The sequence below is a fragment of the Cavia porcellus genome, unplaced genomic scaffold (genome assembly GCF_034190915.1).
Source record: "Cavia porcellus strain 051 isolate PalLab524CR breed Dunkin Hartley unplaced genomic scaffold, mCavPor4.1 scaffold_25, whole genome shotgun sequence".
Taxonomy (NCBI): Eukaryota; Metazoa; Chordata; class Mammalia; order Rodentia; family Caviidae; genus Cavia; species Cavia porcellus.
Window position 1 is genome coordinate 35,199,599 of NW_026947508.1, and position 19,836 is coordinate 35,219,434.

At 37.4% G+C, this 19,836-nt stretch overlaps 2 protein-coding genes across 2 annotated transcripts in view; one reads left to right on the forward strand and one right to left on the reverse strand.

The window, feature by feature from the left end:
- The window catches only part of LOC101788419 (uncharacterized), a 165,395-nt gene that overhangs the window by 42,047 nt on the left and 103,512 nt on the right, over nt 1–19,836 (forward strand). The window lies entirely within an intron of this gene.
- LOC100716854 (cell division control protein 42 homolog) lies at nt 15,271–16,767 on the reverse strand. The gene has a single exon (XM_063236235.1). It carries the CDS (start codon nt 16,697–16,699, stop codon nt 16,124–16,126), a length of 576 nt encoding a protein of 191 aa, XP_063092305.1. The 5' UTR covers nt 16,700–16,767; the 3' UTR covers nt 15,271–16,123.

Here is a 19,836-nt window from a genome sequence, read left to right on the forward strand (position 1 = left end):
ATTCACCAAGTCTATACACTTTGGATAGGGGCAATTTATGTTATTATAATTTGGTAAAAATAGCCAGGGAAAAATAATACCTTCAAAAGGACAACAATTAGATGGGTAATTGGCTTCTGAAGAGTAGCAATAAAAACTGGAAGTCAGTGAACTGTTTTTATTATTTTTAAAGAAAACAGCTGTCAGCTGGAATCTGTACGTGCCATGAAACCATCTTTTGAGAATGAGGCAGATACTGAAGAAAATTCACTACCAGCAAAAGGACCTTCAAAGGAAGGTACAGGAAGGAATGATAAACTGGTAAACCTTTGAGTAAACCTGCATAATATTGGCTGTATGCCACAAAAGGCAGTATTACTCAGTTAGCATCTGGCATCATAAAAGCCAAGAGATGGAGCTATACTACTAGTTGGTGATAGAATGTAAATGAAGAAGTCAGGGATACAGTGGGACGTACTTTACTTGTAATTTCAGCACTTTGAGAGGTTGAGGCAGAAGGGTCCCATGTTGGAACTCAGCTTGAGTGTTATCGTTTGGACCAGAAGTGTTCCCCAGACATCTTAAGGTTTCAGAGCGGGGCGTCTGGAAGCAGTGACTAGGTCATGGTGTGCTATAACTTCTGAATGGATTGTGGGCTAATCCATTGATGAGTTTACAGCTGACTGTGCTGTTATGTGGTGGCACCTGGAAGAGGTTGTGACCTGGAAGGGAATATCTCCCTTCCTGCTTCTCCTTTTGCTAGGGATGTCATGACATCATGGACTGTCATCATGAGCCAAAATAAACCTCACCTCCATTAAATTATGGGTGTTGGTATTTTGTCCCAGCGATACGTGATTTAAGACACTGGGTAACTTAGTGGGATCCTGTTTTAAAGTATAAAACAAGGGCTGGGCATGTTGCTTAGTGCAAAGTGTCGAGTTCAATCCCCAGTCATGCATCCCCCCACCTGCCAAATTGAGGGGTATCGAGTTAAAGCATTTTTCTTACATTTGTTAGTATGGTGAGATGTATCAATTCAGTTAGGCTTTGTTAAGGTAAATATGCAGATGAGATGTCTAGGCTAGTTACTACAAGAAAGATAATTATATCAAGTATATAAAATCTAGTGAAAGGAAAGTATTGTGAGAAAAAATAGGCAGGAAGTCAATAAGAGAAAAAGTGTTGAAGGATGAGGCCAGTGAGTAACATGTGAAACTAAAAGCTGAATGTACGGTGCTGTAGTCAGGGAGCTGTGCTCGTCAGAGACAGAATCTCTGAGCCAAGCAGAGTGCTGTCTTTTTTAAAAAATGTTTTTATTTTTAAGAGAATAAAGCCAAACAAAACAGAATAAAGCCAATCAAAACAAAACAGTGAAAGCAAAATAAGATAATAAGAAATCAACAATGGCTGCCTTGATGCCTCTTGTTCTCTTCAAAATATCTGCCCATCCATGAGACCTCATAAAATCAAATAAAACAACAGAATAAAACCAATAAAAACAAAACAGGGCACTATCTTTTATAGCAACAGTGGTTCTTAAAATTTGATTAGAAGTACCATATTCGTACATTAGTAATGAGATGCTGACTGCCTGTGGTGCTATCTGCTAGCACCATAGGACTAATCAAACCAGGAGCCCCCAATTGTATTAATTGTCATTGTATTTTTTTTCCTATTTTAGGTGGTTTTTTTTGTTTGTTTGTTTTTAGTTTTTGTACCGGGGATTGAACTCATGACCTTGCATTTGCCAAGCAGGCACTTATACTGCTGAGCTAAACCCCCACACGTGTTTTTTTTTAAAGCCAGTTTTACTTAAGAATACTATTGATGAAACATTTTATTAAAATTTGATTTGTGAATATGGATCATTTTATTCAAATGCAATGAAATGTGAAATATATATAAAGTACTACAGCACTCATAGTAATTTTTTTTTGTCTCAAGGAAAAGCACTCTGAATTGTACTAAAAGCTTAGCTGCTCTTTTGAAAACATAATTTTTACTTAAAATGATTGATAGGTATGCTTATGCTTATCTAGGTATGTGTATTTGCAGACTTTTTCACAAAAACGAAAGAAGTTAGTTGCCACTTCAAAGGGAACAACTGACTTTTTTGTGGAGACAACATTTGAGCTTACAAGTGAAAATTAGAATTCTGAAAAACTTGTATCTGCTGCCACGAGCTTGATGTCTCAATATTTAAATATTTTTCTGATAATATCAGTAGCACTGTTAACAAAAGTGTTGTTTTGCTAGTGTATAATTATGTGAAACATTGGAAGATTGTGTAACTCAGTGAATCACTGATACCCAAATAACTACTCTTTTGATACTGTGAAATTAGAATGGATGAAAGAGCCAAAGTATAGATAAAGCAATAGATTTTTTTTTTTAAATTTTTGAAGATAGTAAAATACAACAGAACAAGACAGAACAAAGCCAATTGAGACAATGCAGTGAAATTGGTACAGAACTTCAGAACAGGTTACCGGGATAACAGTAACAGGTACCGTAGTATATCTCGTTACCTTCACAATAGTTGTGTTTTCAATCAGGTATAGCAAAGTCAAATCAAAACATTATAGAACTTATCAAAACAATATTCAATAGAACAATACAATTAATCAGAACAAAGCCAAAAACAAATATTTGCCTTCAAAGAGATGGTAGAAGGAAATCCCCGTATTTGCTGTATTGCATAGGGTCAACCTCCCAAGAGATGCTCAGGCCTCTGGCTCCCATTTGCTAACTGTGGGGGTAAAGGGAAGGACAGGATGCTTGATTCTCAGCCCGTGTGCCAGTAGGCTCACAGCTGCTTACCAGGGAGGTGAGCGGGTTGCTTTCTTTCCCAGTGCCTCAAGTTCCAACATGGTGTGTTCTTGGGAGATGCTAGCTGGTTCTCTCCCTGAGGCATCCCCAGCAATGGATTTTAAAAATTTTTATTAGTTCATATTTACAGTACATAATGATTACATTCATTATGGGGAGTCGATACATGTATGTAACATACCTTAATTCATTTTGCTTCCTCTTCTCTTCCCTCCTGCTGTCTTCATTGCTTAGTCCTTTTCTCATTTGTAAAAGACCTATCCTCCCTATAGCTATTATCTGTCTTTTATTTTACTCTTTAAGTTATTTATACTTTGAGGGCAGTGGATTTTAATGTAACAGGGTCTGAAAATGTTCATCCGTGTACAGTCATTCCTCAGTGATTGTAGTTAATTCTTTCCAGAATTTGTGATGGGTGTCAGACTGACAAGTACTGAACAGATTTTTCCCATATGAAAAAATGTAATTAGAAATAACTCATTAAAGTTCCTCACGACTTTCACGTTTTACTGGACTAATAATATGGTCTTTTACTCAACTAATATAAGTCTTTTAGGCTTTGCAGCACATTCCTAACCTTGTGACCCATGATTAGCATCTCAAATGCACAAAAGAACAAAAGAAGAATGAGGGCTGTGTCAGGGCTTTGCACTGTTACTGAGTGACCCTGAGACTGATGCTGGTCCCAAGTGCTAAAACATTTTCTCATCAAAATTTAACAGGTACAAGATTTGATGAGTCCTGAAGTCCACAAGTAATGATGTCTGAATATTGTTCTAGATTCCGTATTATGACTAACCTATAGGAAACTATTAGTGTTTGAGTTTTGGTTAGTATCTAAGCAGGGTATCCAGAATCATTTGAAGAGGTTAGTATAATGCGCTTTCCTTTTTTGTTTAATCTATGAGAGGACAAAATTTACATATTCTGTACTTTGTTCCAAACAATTTATGACATACTGCATGTGGAAGCAAATAGAGCCCAGATTTTTTTTTTTTTTTGTCTTTTTCCTTTTTATCGGTACCAGGGATTGAACTCACGACTGCCTGCTTTCAAGGCAGGCGCTTATGCCACTGAGCTAAATCCCCAGCCCTGAGCCCAGATTTTTTTCAGTAAACTGGACATAAAAAAGATTTACAAAAGTGTAAAATGCCATTCTTGTCTGAACAATACTAGCACAAATCTTTCTCTTCAGTGAACTCAGAGAAATCAGTAGTATAACTATCTTCTTTCTACATACATACGTATATACATGTTGTTTCTTTTAGCTTCTAACACTGAGACAATACAGTGTTTACATATATGTGTCTTATTTATTTCACTAATGAGTATGGTCCCAGGTTGCACCCATTCACCTGTAAAAGTGTCCAGTTTATCCTTGATAGCAGAGTAGTATTCCTGTTGCATAAAAGTACATCTTTTTTTATCTAATTAAAAAATTTTTTATTTTAATGATGTAAAATCCAACAAAACAAGACAGAACAAAGCCAATAAGACAGTGCAGCAGAATTAGTACAGAGTTTTAAAGCAGGATACTGAAAAAAAAAATAATAGCTACCATAGTATATCTTGTCTTTACAATAGTTATCCATCCCATCAGGTATGGCAAAATCAAGCCAAAAACAAAACACTGTAAAACCAATCAAAAGAATTACCACATCTTTTTTTTTTTTTTTTTTTTTTTTTATCCATTCCTCAGTTGATGGGTAATTTAGATTGTTTGCAAGTTCTGGCTATTACAAATTGTGCTGCTGTAAATACGGGTGCACATATATCACTGTGCTATGATGTTTTTAATTCTTTTGGGAAGATACTCAGAAGGGGACTAGCTGGGTTGAATGGGACCTTCAATCCTAAAGTTTTTTGAGGAGTTTCCACACTGATTTCTACAGTGCTTGCACCAGTCTGCATTCCCACCCCCAGTGGAGAAGGGTTCTTTTTCCCCACTGCCCCTCCAGTATTTGTTATTGGTAGATTTCTTGATAACAGTCATTCTTTCTGGATGAGGTAGATTCTCAGTGTTGTTTTAATTTGCAGCTCTCAAATGACCAGTAATGTTGAACATTTTTTCCTGTATTTATTTGCTGTTTGTACTTCTTCATCTGAGAAGTGTGTGTTCATCTCAGATGCCTATCTTTCTATTGGGTCTTTAAATCTGGGAGGACTGATTTTTTTGAGTTCTTTATATCTTCTTGATAGTAATCCTTTGTCTGAGATACAGCTGGCAAACATTTTCTCCCACATTGTGGGTTTGTCTCTTCACTCTGTTGGTGGTTTCTTCTGCTGTACAAATGCTTTTTAGTAGGGTGAGATCCCAGTTGTTGATCCTGTGTGATAGTTACTGTGCAGTCGGGCTTTTGTTCATAAAGTCTTTGTCTATACCAACGTTTTCAAGAGTGCAGAAATATACGTATACTACATTTCTGTTGTTTACTTTTAGTGTAGTGTTCACTAGGTTATATGAGATATGCAGTGCTTTATTACTGGATAAATTTTGTGTCAGATAGTTTTGCCCAACTTTGGTGGGTGGTATAAGTCTCCTGAGCATGTTTAATAAAGTAAGCTAGGTTAAGCTTTGATATTTGGTAAGAGATAAAGTTTTATGTGTGTGTGTGTGTGTGTGTGTGTGTGTGTGTGTGTGTGTGTAGTTTTTTGTTTGTTTGTTTGTTTGTTTGTTTGTTTGTTGAGATGTTCCAGGCTGGCCTCGAATTCACAGTAATCCTCTTGGCTCAGCCTCCCAAGTGCTGGGATTATAGATGTGCACCATCATGCCTGGTTAGGTTAGGTAAATTACATGCATTTTTAACTTAATATATTTTTAGCTTAATTATGGTGTCTCATGCCGTAACCTTATTATTATTATTATTATTATTATTTTGTCTTTTTCGTATTTATCAGTACCAGGGATTGAACTCATGACTGCCTGCTTGCAAGGCAGGCGCTTATGCTGCTGAGCTAAATCCCTAGCCCCGCTGTAACCTTATTGTACATTGAAGAACATCCATAGTTCTGATGGTTACTTCTTGATACTGGAAAAGAATAATGGTGGCTAGTGATATAGCTTAGTAGTAGAGGATTTGCCTTGTATGTATGTGCAGGTTCTTGGGTTTGATCCCCAGTACCATACCACTGTCACCACCCAAGAGAGAAAAGATAGTGCTTTCCTAGGTAGTTAGGAATCTTTTATTCTCAATTGAAAATATGGGAAAAAGTAAGCAATACAACTCTTATAACACGATATGAAGACAACCTCATTTTTCAAATGGACCAAGAATATGAATAGTTACGTTTTCAAAGAACATATATAAATCCCTGACCTAGCAATATTTGGGTTGCAAACTTTCACTAGTGTGTTGTACAAGACTCACTTTGTCAGACCTAGGAATGAATCCAACATATGAATGTCCCCCCGGAACTCCTTCCTAAATTGGGAACTTACTGACAAAGTCAATAGCATACGAAAAGATATTCTGGGTTGGAACTTGCAACGATTCTGCCGTCTCAGCCTCCCAAGTGCCGACATTACAGGCATGTGCCTTATCCTCTACCAAGGGTCACACTTATCTCCTTTAAAGACTGCTGCCTTGCAGAATTCCCTTAAAACTGCTTCAATTTAGGGTGTGATGCCACCATTACTGTAGAAAGGGGCAGGACATTATATATATATTCATATTTGAACATATGTATGCATGCATATTATATCTGTACTTACATACAGGAGTAGTAAGTATATAAAATAATTCTGAAACTGTGGACTTAAAAGATGTAATGACCTTAGGTGCCTTCCAGGAAGAAAACTCATAGCTGGAAACAAGAGTAGGTGACAAATGCTGAAAAGAAGAAAGGACTGTAGGATGAAGGGAGATGGAGACCAAATCCCAGTAAACTGACAACTAAGGAAGGAGCAAGTAAGGCAGTGTGGGAAGAAGGCTGAGAAGGAGCAGCCAGAGAGACAGAAGAGAGTCAGAGGGAAAAAGTTTCAAAGGGGAAGTGGTGCGTAAGTGTGGATGTGCCATTTGACCCAGCATGTCCACTCCCAGGAATTCATCTCATTGTTTATTTGCAGCATTGTTTTTAAACACTTTTTTTTTTTTTAATCGATACCAGGGATTGAACTGACTGACCATGTGCTTGCAAGGCAGGCGCTTATGCTGCTGAGCTAAATCCCCAGCCCCTGCAGCATTGTTTTTAATAGTAAACATTTGGAAGCAGTTTGAAGTTGTCATTTGTAGGACACAAGTTACTCCATGGTAGTTCCCCTGTCCAATGAGTGCTCTGCACCTGCAGAATGAGGAACTAAATATCTTGCTGGTATGGAAAGAGTTCTACAATCACTGAGTATAAAAAGCAAGGATTAGGAGTTTTATTTGGGGCTTAGAATATTTTTAAACCTTCATCACTTTTCTTGATGGATATTGAGGGTGTTTATATTCTTTATTATTGTGTAATACAGGTTTTTAGTTTGTTTTTTTTCTGAGCTGTAGTTAGGATGAGCGTTCTTATCATAAGTAATATTTTTCAAAATCAGAACGTCACGTTATTAAATGTCCTCTTCAGGCCAGAGAGAGTCATCTCCTGTGGTTTTGTGCCTGCTGCCAAGTGCCTTTATAAGGTATTTCAGTGCGTTTTCATGGGGCTTGGATATGTAATAGTCACACTGAACCACAAGAGGGCAGAAGAACCTTTCCATTGCCTTAGCCCAGGTTTGTGCTGTATGTCACTTCTGGCCACTGCATGTATGAGTCCTTAAGCACCTAGAAGGCAGGCCCAGTGTCCTAGTCATCATCAGAGGCAGTAGAGGAGCAAAGAGAAAAATGTGGCATGTATACCTGCCTTCTGTTCTCACCTCCTGCAATTACTTAGTGAACTATACTAGTTAACCTCTGGAGCTTGAGTATGCAAATACATTGGAGGCATTATGGTATAATAGAGATAAGAGTTGAGGGTTTGAAGTCCTCCCCATCCACCATTGAGTTCTGGCTCTATGGTTTTGGGTCATGTATTTGCTTACCATGAACCTATATTTTATAATCCAAACAGAGCTCTTAGCACTTGTTATAGTGAGTACTCAAGAATAACTGCTATAATAATACCAGGAACCAGCAGAAATAAATAATAGCTCCACAGTGATTCTTGATATGCGGCTCTTAGCTATGTACTTCATAATTTCTTTGTTCAATTATAAGCGAGATACGATATTTTCTTTGAGACAGTTTCAAAGCTTTTCTCCAGAAGAACTCACAAAAATCTATGGCCTCTCTCTTTGTTTTTGTTTTTGAAATAGTCATTTAATAGTACATTCTGAATTTTTACAGAGTTGCAATCTTAAGTCTTCTGTCCAATTAAGATTTTTGTGTATTTTTGATGGGAAAATAAGATACTTACGGCAGATACTAAGGCAGAGTTAGGCAGCATGATATCACATTAAGGAATAGTGCCTGTCTCAGGTTGAGATCAGGAGAAGCAAATTCTAACATAGGATTAGTATGTGACAAGATTGCTAGAGTGGTTATGGGATCAACGGCTCTGGAAGAAAAAGAAGAGGTTGGGGAAGGGAAGAGAAGATTACACAGAAGGAGAAATAGAGCTGATTCAGGCTCAATAAAAGCCTTAGTCCACCTGATGGAGACCATAAATTGGGATGGAGTTGGGGTTGTACTTTTATAGTTATCTGACCAGTCATTGAATACCTCTGGTGATTGGGTGAGGGCAGCCCCGGGGCCACGCAGTGCTCTTCAGCCAAGATACTTTCTGAAACAGGCTGGCAGCTGAGGGCTTTCTGTCCACTGTGATCCCAGCAGCTGGATAATAAATCCTTCCTTTCTCCAGGGAAGGTGAGAGTGGCACGTGCATACCATAGTGCCCAAATCACCTGAAAGGAAACCAGGAAACCAGTAAGATGGTATGTTAGGCCATTTGTGTTGCTATGACAAAATATCTGGTAATATGTAAAGAAAATGATTTATTTGTCTCACAATTCTTGTAGCTAAAAAGTCCAGACAGCGTGGCACCAGTATCTGACAAGGACACCCTGGCTGTGTCATAGCATATCACATGGCAAGGGAAGAAGCAAGAGAGCCAGCCTAGAAAGCCAAGCTTGCTTTGTTACAGCCTGCTTTCATAATAGCTAAGCCAGTCCCTTGAGATGGGCAGCCATCCTTCTGAAGGTATATGCCATCGTGACCTAATTACCTTCTATTGCCTACCTCTTAAGGGTCTCACTTCCTTTCAGAACCATTGGGAATAAACATCCAGCACATGAACTTGGGGACAAGTTATATCCAAACCACAGCACAAGGCTAGTATAGGATCAGAGATGATAGCTATATATGGAATTGTTTGGAAGTAATACTTGGGAATAATGGTTATTTTTAACTTTAAAGGATTTGGGGTAATATTGTAGTTCGGGTGGGCACTATTATAACAAATTATTCCAAAATTTTAATGATTTAATACAGTAAAGGTTTATCTCCTGTCCCAGTCTGGTGCGGGTCTGTGTGGTTGAGGAAGATTCTGTTCTTCCTTGATTCTTTTAGGGACCCGCACTCCTTCTATCTAGTGATGTTGGGCCGACAGTTCTCTACTGGATCTTCCAAGCCAGCTGTCAGAGGTGAAAGCACAGGAGTAAGATGAATTGTGTAGATCTGTGTGGGCTGGGCCTAGAGGTCAGAACCATCACATGACCTGCCTAATTGAGGGAGGGCTTCAGAGGACATCTGGCTCTCACTGTGGCTGTGTTACTACCTCTGGCTGTAGTACCGTTTTGTCACAGTTGATGACCACAGACACTGAAAACCGTATGTTGCAAATTCCCCAGCATTTTTAAAGACTTAAATTGCCACCTAATCGAAATTGTAAATGACTCTTGAACCCCCTTGCTTTGAATAAATAACAAATGAGTTTCATATTGTTTGGTTCAGAAGGTACTTAAGTATTTTATAATAACATTTCCCCCTTGCTTTTTGATTATAGGATATTGTTAGATATTAGTCAACTCTGTCAATATTACCTACACCATAGAATTATTACAATCGCTGACCGCTATTGGAATTTTTTAGGTTTGTTTCTTTCAAGTTCTATCATTTCTGTATTGTGAATAGTTGACAGTACGATATCTTTTTTGTCTTTCCAGTCATAACACAAACTTTTCCTCTCTAATATACTAATATTTCTCCCTTTTTCAGTTTTTTTTTTTGGCAGATCTTTTGGCATCTCTTTCCTATTCAGTCTCAGTGTCACAAACATGTCTGTTTTGTATTGTAAGAGAATATCACTGAGTTCTGGAGAAGTATAAAAATTATATCTAATGTAGATAATAGCACAAACATTATAGGTTATTTTTCACAAACATGAATTAGTAAAAGAAAATAACTAGAACTTGCTATTAGGTTTCACTAGAAACAACCATCAAAGGTGAATACAGTGTTCTAAATAAAAAAGTATATGGAAAATTGACAGTGTAAAACAAAAATGCAGTGGCACAGTGCCTGCCTGGCAAGTGCAAGGTCTTAAGTTCGATTGTCAGTACCAAAAAAGGAAAAACAAAAACGTGCAAATAAAAATCAACCAATTGAAATGACACCTGCCAAGTGACACTTAGGATAGTCAGTATGCAAGCAACACTTGGGACAAATTGTTAAATGGGTAAGCCATGGAATTTATAGTCAAAAGTCTTTCTACTGAATGCCACAAAAATCTAGGCACAGATGGCCACGTATTTCTTCAGAAGATCCATGACAATAAATAATTCCAGCCTCTTAAGAAACTCTTCCAGAGAACACAAACAGAAGGAGGACACCCCTTATTCCCCCCCCCCCTTTTTTTTGGACACAGGGTTACACTATATAGTACAAGCTGACTTTGAACTCACTTATGTAGTCCTGGCTGGCCTCAAACTCATGGTATTCCTCCAGCCTCCTGAGTGCTGGGATTGCAAGCATGTGCCATCATACCCAGCTAGCTCCCTTATCACTTTTTGAGGTTAGTGTCACATTCATACAAAAACCTAGCACAATACAAGGAAGGAAAATTACAGGTCAAGGCACTTCAAAATGTAGGCATAAAATTCTAAACCAAGTTTTAGCAAATTTTACAATACGTATAATAGGTAATGTATCACAATTTAGTTTGGCTTATACCCAAGGAATATAAACAGTGGATTTAATTTGATAGAAATCCATCAATGTTGTTAGTCATATTAACTCCAGTTATCCATAAGCAAAATAAATCTATATCTAGACATATAATAATCAACACCTCTGAAATCCAACATAAGAACAGACTATTAAAAGTTGTTAACGAAAAAAAAATAACCTGCAAAGGAACCCCCATCAGAATCGCAGCAGACTTCTCTACACAAAACATTATTTCAAGAAGAGCATGGTGTGAAGTATTTCAAATCCTTAAAGAAAACAACTTCCAACCCAGATTGGTGTTTCCTGAAAAACTATCCTTCAAAATCGATAGAGAAAATAACGAAGATATTATTTAGATAATCAATAGAGAAATGACAAAGAACAACTGAAGAACGTCACCACCCCCAAACCAACACTACAAAGACTATTGAAAGATATTCTAAATAAACATAAAAATCACTATGATTTCAAGAATAACAACAGAAAAAAGCAACAACAACAAACAAACAACCAAGCAGGGCAAACAAGTAAATAGAGGGGAAAGGTAAAGAACCAACAGTAGAAAGATAACATGACAAAAATAAAGACTTATTAGTTATAATCATTAATGTCAGTGGCTTCAACTCACCATTTAAAAGAAACAGATTGGCAGAATAGGTCAGGAAACAACATCCAACCATATGCTGTACACAAGATACCCATTTAACCCAAAAGGAAACCCATAGACTGAAAGTCAAAGGGTGGAAAACAATACTTCAAGTAACAGAACACCCCCCCCCCAAAAAAAAAAGCAGGTGTAGCTATTCTGTTTGCACACAATGTGAACTTCAAAGTAAGAATGATCAAAAGAGATAAGGTCACTACATACTAGTTAAGGGAAATCTTCAAGAGGAAGAGATAACAATCCTAAATATATATGCACTAAATATGGGAGTACCCAACTATATAAAACAAATGAATAGACACGAAAAATGAAATAAGCAATAACACAGTTATTGCTTTGACACAAAGAAATAACAGAACTGAATCAAACTTGTGAACAAATGGACTTAATAGATGTATATAGAGTATTCACCCAGCAACATCAGGACAAATATTCTTAGCTTCACATGGGACATTCTCTAAAGTAGACCATATCCTAGCCCATAAAACATGCTCAAATAAATGCAAGTAATTGAAATTATTCCATGCATATTATCTGATCATAGTGCTGTTAAACTGGAGGTTAATGACATAAACACATGGAAATTAAATAATACCCTCCTGAATAATCAGTGGGTCACAGGGAAGGTTAAACAAGAAATTAAGCTATTTACAAGAAACAAAAATGCAAATGCAATTTATTGGAACCTGTGGGATGCAATGAAAGCAGTCCTCAGAGGGAAATTTATTGCAGTGAATTCACATATCAGGAAAACAGAACAAACACAAACCTGATGCTGGACCTCAATCATCTAGAAAAAGGAGAGCAAGTCAAAGCTTTTAATAAACTCTAACACTCATGATATAAACCCTATGGAAAATCGGAATAGATGGTCTTTACCTCACTCTAATAAAAGCTGTATGTGATAAACTGCCAACACCTTACTAAATGAACACAAACTGGAAACTTTAAACCTAAAATCAGGAACAAAACAAGGATGTCCATTATTATTACTCCTATTCAAGACAGTTCTGGAAACATTAGCCAGAGCAATTAGGCATGAGAGACAAAGGGAATAAGGATAGGAAAGGAAGAAGTTAAATTACCATTATTTGCAGATCACATGATATTCTACATAGAAGACTCCCAAAACTCCATTGAAAGAGTCTAAATCCAATAATCAAATTCAGTAATGTAGCTGATAAAGTCAACACTCAAAAATCAACATTTCCTGTACACAAACAACAAACTCATTGCGAGAGATAATAAGGGAAACCACACCCTTCACAGTAGCTTCCAAAAAAATGAAGTATTAACAATCATATCTAACAAAGGAAGTAAAAGAGCTATCCATTGGAAATTACAGTACTCTGAAAAAAATCGAAGAGGATTTCAGAAAATGGAAAGACATTCCTTGTTCATGGATAGGAAGAACAAACATAGTGAAAATGGCCATTCTCCCAAAATTGTTACACAGATAATACAATTCCAAGCAAAATACCATTAACATACCTCACAGATCGATAGAAATTGTTTCTAAAATTCATCTGGAATCAAAAGAAACCTAGAATAGTAAAGACAATCTGGACAACTAAGTCAAGGCAGGAAGCATCACAATGTGACTTGAAATTATACTGCAAAGCTACTGTGATAACATCAGCATAGTACTGGCATTAAAAAACCCTGAAGATCAGTAGAACAGATTCGAAGATCTATCCACAACTACTAACACTCAGTCACCTTATCTTTTTTTTTTTTTTTTTTTTTCGTCTTTTTCATTTTTATCGGTACCAGGGATCGAACTCACGACCGCCTGCTTGCAAGGCAGGTGCTTATGCCGTTGAGCTAAATCCCCAGCCCCCAGTCACCTTATCTTGGACAAAGGGGCAAAATATGTTCACTGGAAGAAGGATAGCCTCTTTAATAATTGCTGCTGGAAAAACTGGCTCTCCTCTTGCTGAAGACTAAACCAAGGCCCATGTCTACCACCATGCACTAAACTAAAGTGAAAATGAATCAAAGATCTAAATATTAAAACAGAAACCCTAAATCTGCTGGAAGACATAATTGGTAGAAATCTTGAAGATGCAGGGATAGGCAGAGAGACCATGAACAAAAATCAAACTGCATAGGAGATACTTCCAGAATCAACAACCGGGATCTCATTTTATTAAAAAGTTTTAGGATATCAAAAGAAATCTCCAATAGTGAAAAAAAAAAACCCCACAAATTGGGAAATAAATCTTAGTCAACTGGCCTTCAGACAGTGGACTTCAATGTAGAAAATATAAAGAATTTTAAAACAGGTCCCCAAAATTTAAAGACCCAATCCAAAAATGGACATCTGAGAAGAATACACAGTTCTCAGATGAGGAAATACAAATGGCAAATAGATACATGAAAAAATGTTGAGCATCATTGATCATTAGAGAAACACAAAACAACACTGAGATTCCATCTCACTCCAGAAACAATGGACAAAATCAAAAAAGACATGCTGGAGGGGCTGTGGACAAAAAAGAGCTCTTCTCTACTATTGGATGGAGTGTAGACTGTTGCAACCATTGTGGAAATCAGTGTGGTTATTTCTGATAAACCAGAAATAGAGGCCCCATTTTATTCAGTTATTCTGCTTCTGGACATTTTCCCAGAAGAATTGAAAACATATCACAGTGATAAATGTGCACCCAGGTTTATAGCAGCACAATTGTAATAAAGCCAGATCTTTGAAATAACCCAAATGCCTATCAACTGAAGAATGGATAAAAAGAGATGTGATATTTTTATACAATGGAATACTACTCAGTCTCAAAGAAGGATCACATCAAGGCTTTTACAGGTAGATGGATTCGACTTGAGATCATACTCATAAGTGAAATAAACTTGTGTATATTGTTGCCCTCGTGTAACAAAATGAAACTGTAAGATCTAAAATATACATTGTGAAATGGTAAAAACTGCTCAAAAGGGAAAATAACTGTGATAGGAAGAAGGAGAAAAGGAAAGGAAAAGAAAGTATATTAAATTTGAATATACGTACATAAGAGACAGTTATACTACTAATTCTATTAGTTCTTGGAAAGGAACAGTTAATACTCATATGGTTAGATCAATTTGGCATGTCTATATCTGGTAATCTAAGCAACTCTTTTTTTTTTTTTGAAGGGTTTTTGTTTAATACATCTGAAAAGAATGCATATACAAAGATTGAGACATGAGAAAGCATTGGTTCAACACTAATGAAATCTACAAGAATTAGGATCTTGGGATGGTGAAAAAATTACCTAAACATTTTTTAAAAACTAGAAACTGCAACAAAAATAAGCTGATAAAGTCTCTATTAACACTGAGTCTTCATAAGACTCCTTGCATGATTTTTATTAAACTAGAGAGCCTCAACCAATTGCTATAGGGTTCCTCATATGGAAAACAGAAATAAGGGGATTTCCCTAGCTGGTCCCCATGTTGCTAAGTGTTCTCCCCAAGCCCGCCCACCCACCCATAGCTTCTTAATGAAGCAGGCCTGCATCCTCTCAACCTGAAAGAGGATGCCAATTGTCCCGTAGGCATCTGTCTTGTAGCACCACTCCTATTTCCTCTGTGTCAGGTCTTCTGCTGGAGTCTAGGAACGCCCAACGCTACTGAATGGCAAATCTATGCTAAGCATAATAAGACAATGACTAACAGGGGAGAAAAAAATTTTAATTACAAACTCAATCCATTTGGTATATTTCAAAAGGTGCAATACTTTTCTTCATTTATCAGTGAAAGAAGTAAAAATTAACTTCCAAAAAAAAAAAAAAATCAGCAAGTGGTAAACAAATTTCCTTGAAAGTCACAGTCACATATAGAGTGCATCCTAGAAAAGAGGAGGGACAAGACAGCCTCCACCCACTTTCACAAATTTTATCAAATACTGGATCCACTCGAGGGTGGAGAGAGAAAAAAGGCAACTTTCAAAAAGGAGTATGTTATTAAATGAGGCATTTACTATACTCCTTCCTAAGAGCACCAGGTGGGGAACATGCTCTTCTAAACTAGATCTAGGAAGTGGAATGTGGAATCAATCCGTCCTCCTCCTCTAAGGGCTGACCACTGGTTAATGAATTTTAAAAAATAAAACTAAAAAATACCCCCCCCCTGCCCAAAAATAAAAGAAGGAAAAAAAATACCAAGATGTCCCAGATTACTCTCAAGTGCAACCAGGGAGCAGCTTCAACAATTCAAATTAGTCTGTTACAGAGTCCTCACAAGCATGCCTTACTTTTGAACAACAAAAAAAAGTTTTTGAAACAACAAAACAAAAACTAGTACTGATCACTTTTCTGACAATCACAATTACTCAAAATTAACTAGTACTGGGAGGGGCGGGGCATACCTACCGGCCTTGTCTCACACAAGTACATGTGGTAGGTGCAGGGCATTTGTCATTATTGCAGAAACGAATTTTAATGTTTAATCTTTAGTTTGATTTAAACATTGCTTTTAGTATGATGCTGACACCAGCTGTGCAGAAAGGGATCTGGAGAGATGTTCATAGCAGCACACACCTGCGGCTCTTCTTCGGTTCTGGAGGCTCTAGGGCAGCCAGTATCGCTTCATCAAACACATTCTTTAGGCCTTTCTGTGTGAGTGCAGAACACTCCACATATTTGACAGCCTTTAGATCACGGGCCAGCTTTTCAGCAGTCTCTGGAGTGATAGGTTTCTGTTTGTTCTTGGCAAGTTTCTCAATGGTAGAGGGATCATTTCTGAGATCAATTTGGGTCCCAACAAGCAAGAAAGGAGTCTTTGGACAGTGGTGAGTTATCTCAGGCACCCACTTTTCTTTCACATTTTCAAATGAGGATGGAGAGACCACTGAAAAACAGACTAGAAATACATCTGTTTGTGGATAACTCAGTGGTCGTAATCTGTCATAATCCTCTTGCCCTGCAGTATCAAAAAGCCCAAGAGTATATGGCTCTCCATCAATCATAACTGTGACTGCATAGTTGTCAAAAACAGTTGGTACATATTCAGATGGAAATTTGTTTGTTGTATATGATATCAGGAGACATGTTTTACCAACAGCACCATCGCCCACAACAACGCACTTAATTGTCTGCATTGTGGAAATTGTTTAAATATTTCGAATTTGATGTTGACCTCAGCTTCTTCGCCGGGGCGTTGGCAGCAGTGCCCTAAGCAACTCTTAAAGATAATATGCAATATAATAACCATTGTTAAATTACTGCCATCTTGTTTTGAAAGCCTATATTATTGTGGTGAGTTTTTATTGTTTGTTTGCCTCTTTTGCTTTTTGTTTTTATTGTCTGTTTTTTCTTCCCCTCTTTAAAATTAAAAAAACTAAAAAAAGAAAAAGTGTCTATGGTAGAGGGGCTGAGGGTATAGCTTAGCGGCACAGGGCCTCCCTGGCAAGTGCGAGGTCATGAGTTTGAATCCCGGTACCAAAAAAGAGTCTATGGCAGAGGGCCTGGGATTTAGCTCAGTGACACAGTACCTACCTGGCAAGTATAGGGTCCTGAGTTTGAGTCCTAGTTGAAAAAAACACTCTTTAGTAGGGTGTGCTGGCACATGCCTGTAATCTCAGCACTTGGAAGGCTGAGACAGGAAGATCACCATGAGTTTGAGGCTAGCCTGGGCTACACAGTGAGTTACAAGCCAACCTGAACTGCATAATGAAAGCCTGTTTCAAAAAGACAAAAAAAAAAAATCTATGTAAGATGTTGCTGACATTGTCTTTGAACAGGCGATACCCTTTCATAATAATGTCTTTGTGATTATGAAAGGGTGTCTCCTGTTCAAAGACAATGTTTAATGGAGAAAAAATGAAATAAGCTGTTGTTGACTATTAATGTTAGAAGCAAAGCATCTGAAGGAATCTTGTCGTGCTTCTTGTTGCTTCAATGGAGAAAAAAATTACTCAATTTAGCAAACGTTGCTGAATTCCTACGGCTTGCCAGGTAATTTGCCAAATCCAATAAAGCTCAGTGTCTGAGTTGGAAGAGTGCCCTGGTGCTGTATCTAACAGGAAGAATCCAAAGCTCCCTCTTGTGGCATACCACCTTTATATCCCTGTCTCAGGCTATCTTTGCAGCTGCATCTTCTAAAATAATAAAAATCGCCGCTATCTATTGAATTTTAATAGCTCTACCTGCGTTTCCTACCTTGACAAGATCCTTACTCTTCTAGGTGTCATGCCAGATCTGTAATGGACTTCTTTAGTCATTCTTGTATCCTTTATCCCTGTCTCGTCTACATTTAAATTTTCTTTTTTATCTGCTATTTCCTTCCCTTTGGACAATAAACATGCTTACTCATGGCATATAAATAAAAACTGAATGTATTTTATATTCAAAATCGGTGTTTTTCTGTCTGCCATCAACAGGATTGGCTGACTTAGAAAACATAAATTAGAGACTTCCATGTGCTATAAAATTGATTCTTGGAAATCATATTTTCATAAACGAGACATTGGGTGTCATCTTCTTGGAAACAACTTTTGACCCAGGATCTAAAAATTAGATCAGAAGTTATAATTTCTTAAAGAAAGCTAGGTGTGGATGTAGCTCAGTGGCAGAGTGTTTACCTACCATGTGGGAGGCCCTGGTTCCAAGCCCCAGCATTACCACAAAACAAAATCTACATGTGTGTGCGTGTGCATGTATGTGTGCATGTGCATGGGTGTGTGCGTTCAGGTGCAGAACCTGGACCATCCAGGCCATGACCATGCTTGTAATAGTTGGGATGCTTATGCTATTAATTTCGGGAAAATAAATTCTTTAGAGAAATTCTTCTCCTTACTTTATGGAACAGTATTTGTTTGAAAGCTGTGCATCATTTTCTCTCCTTCAAAAGCAGAGGCATTGAAAGAAAAAGATCAGTTGGTTGAATTGAAACTGAAGGTATCCAGTAGAGGCATTTTTTTGTTTTCCCCTGGGTATATAATAGTTTTTGTAATGATGTGCAGATGTCTTGAAATCCAGAGCTCTTATGGCAGATCTGACCTGCTTTCTAAACTTGTTGCTTAAGTCTTTATTTTTCTCATCTGTATTTTTGGTGCCCCTTCCTGTCCCTAGTAATTTTTTTTAAAAGGTTTTATTTTCATTTGGTAAATTTTTCCAGTAAAATGGAGAAATGTGGGCTGTCAATTCTGACTCATCGTTAATCCTTTGTGTGTGCATGAGTATGTATATTGGTGTGTTGCTAAGAACTGAACCCTGGGCCTTGCGGTACTAGGCAAGCGCTCTGTCACTGAGCTGTGTCTCCAGGCCTGTTAATTGTTTTTTGTTTGTCCCTTTCAGCTTTTTGCTTTGGAGAAATTACAAATCAGTGGAAAATAGCAAGAACAACAGAATGAGCCTTCAGATCCTTTCTGCTAGATCCTCATTTTGCATTTTAACATTTTGCCAAATTCTATCTTGGTAGATACATAAGTTATCGATAGACATATTTCTTTACATTATGGAGACAATTTGCAGACTCTTAATGCTTTCTCAGGTATTTGATCTTGCATCTCCTAAAAAGAAGGGTATTCTCAATGGGGGACATTTCTAATCCCAGCTACTCAGGTATCTGAGGCAAGCACAAGTTTGAAACCATCCTGATGAAACTCACTGGTAGAGTGCCCCTGGGTGGTTCACTTCCTAATAATGACAGATATAGATAGATAGATAGATAGATAGATAGATAGATAGATAGATAGATAGAGTAGGCTAGGGGTGTGGCTCAGTGGTAGAGTGCTTGCCTACTGTATGTAAAGTCTAGAATTCACTCCCTATCATTAAAGCCAAACACACACATCCCAAATGCCCAGGGATATTCTACATAGCCATATATCACTACCATACTAAGGAAATTGTTTCATTATTTCTTACGTTAATTACTTAAATAATTAACTTATTCATCAGAAAGGAAAAAATGTTTTGTGGTTCAGTACCTCCCTTAACCTGATGATCCAATGTATTGTTGCCAGTAGTAAGAAGTTTTGTCATTCTGTGCATTTTAATGTGAGACTGTATGAAATTTTCATAGCCTCTGTGCCAGAAATATTTAATGTGGGTTTAATCATGAAGAATAAGCAGATAAATCCAACATGCAGAACATGCTCCAAGCCAGTTGCTAGACTTGATTCCTAAAAAAAAAAAAAAAAAAAAAAAAAATGACATGAGAAACAAAAGTGGAGGGGTGGAGTTTTCCTAATTCAGGGAGCTAAAAAGACAAAATAGTGAAATTTGATCACAC

What these genes read in the sequence shown, in the direction of transcription:
- LOC100716854 (XM_063236235.1), bottom strand. Translation starts at nt 16,699, where the DNA reads ATGCAGACAATTAAGTGCGTTGTTGTGGGCGATGGTGCTGTTGGTAAA.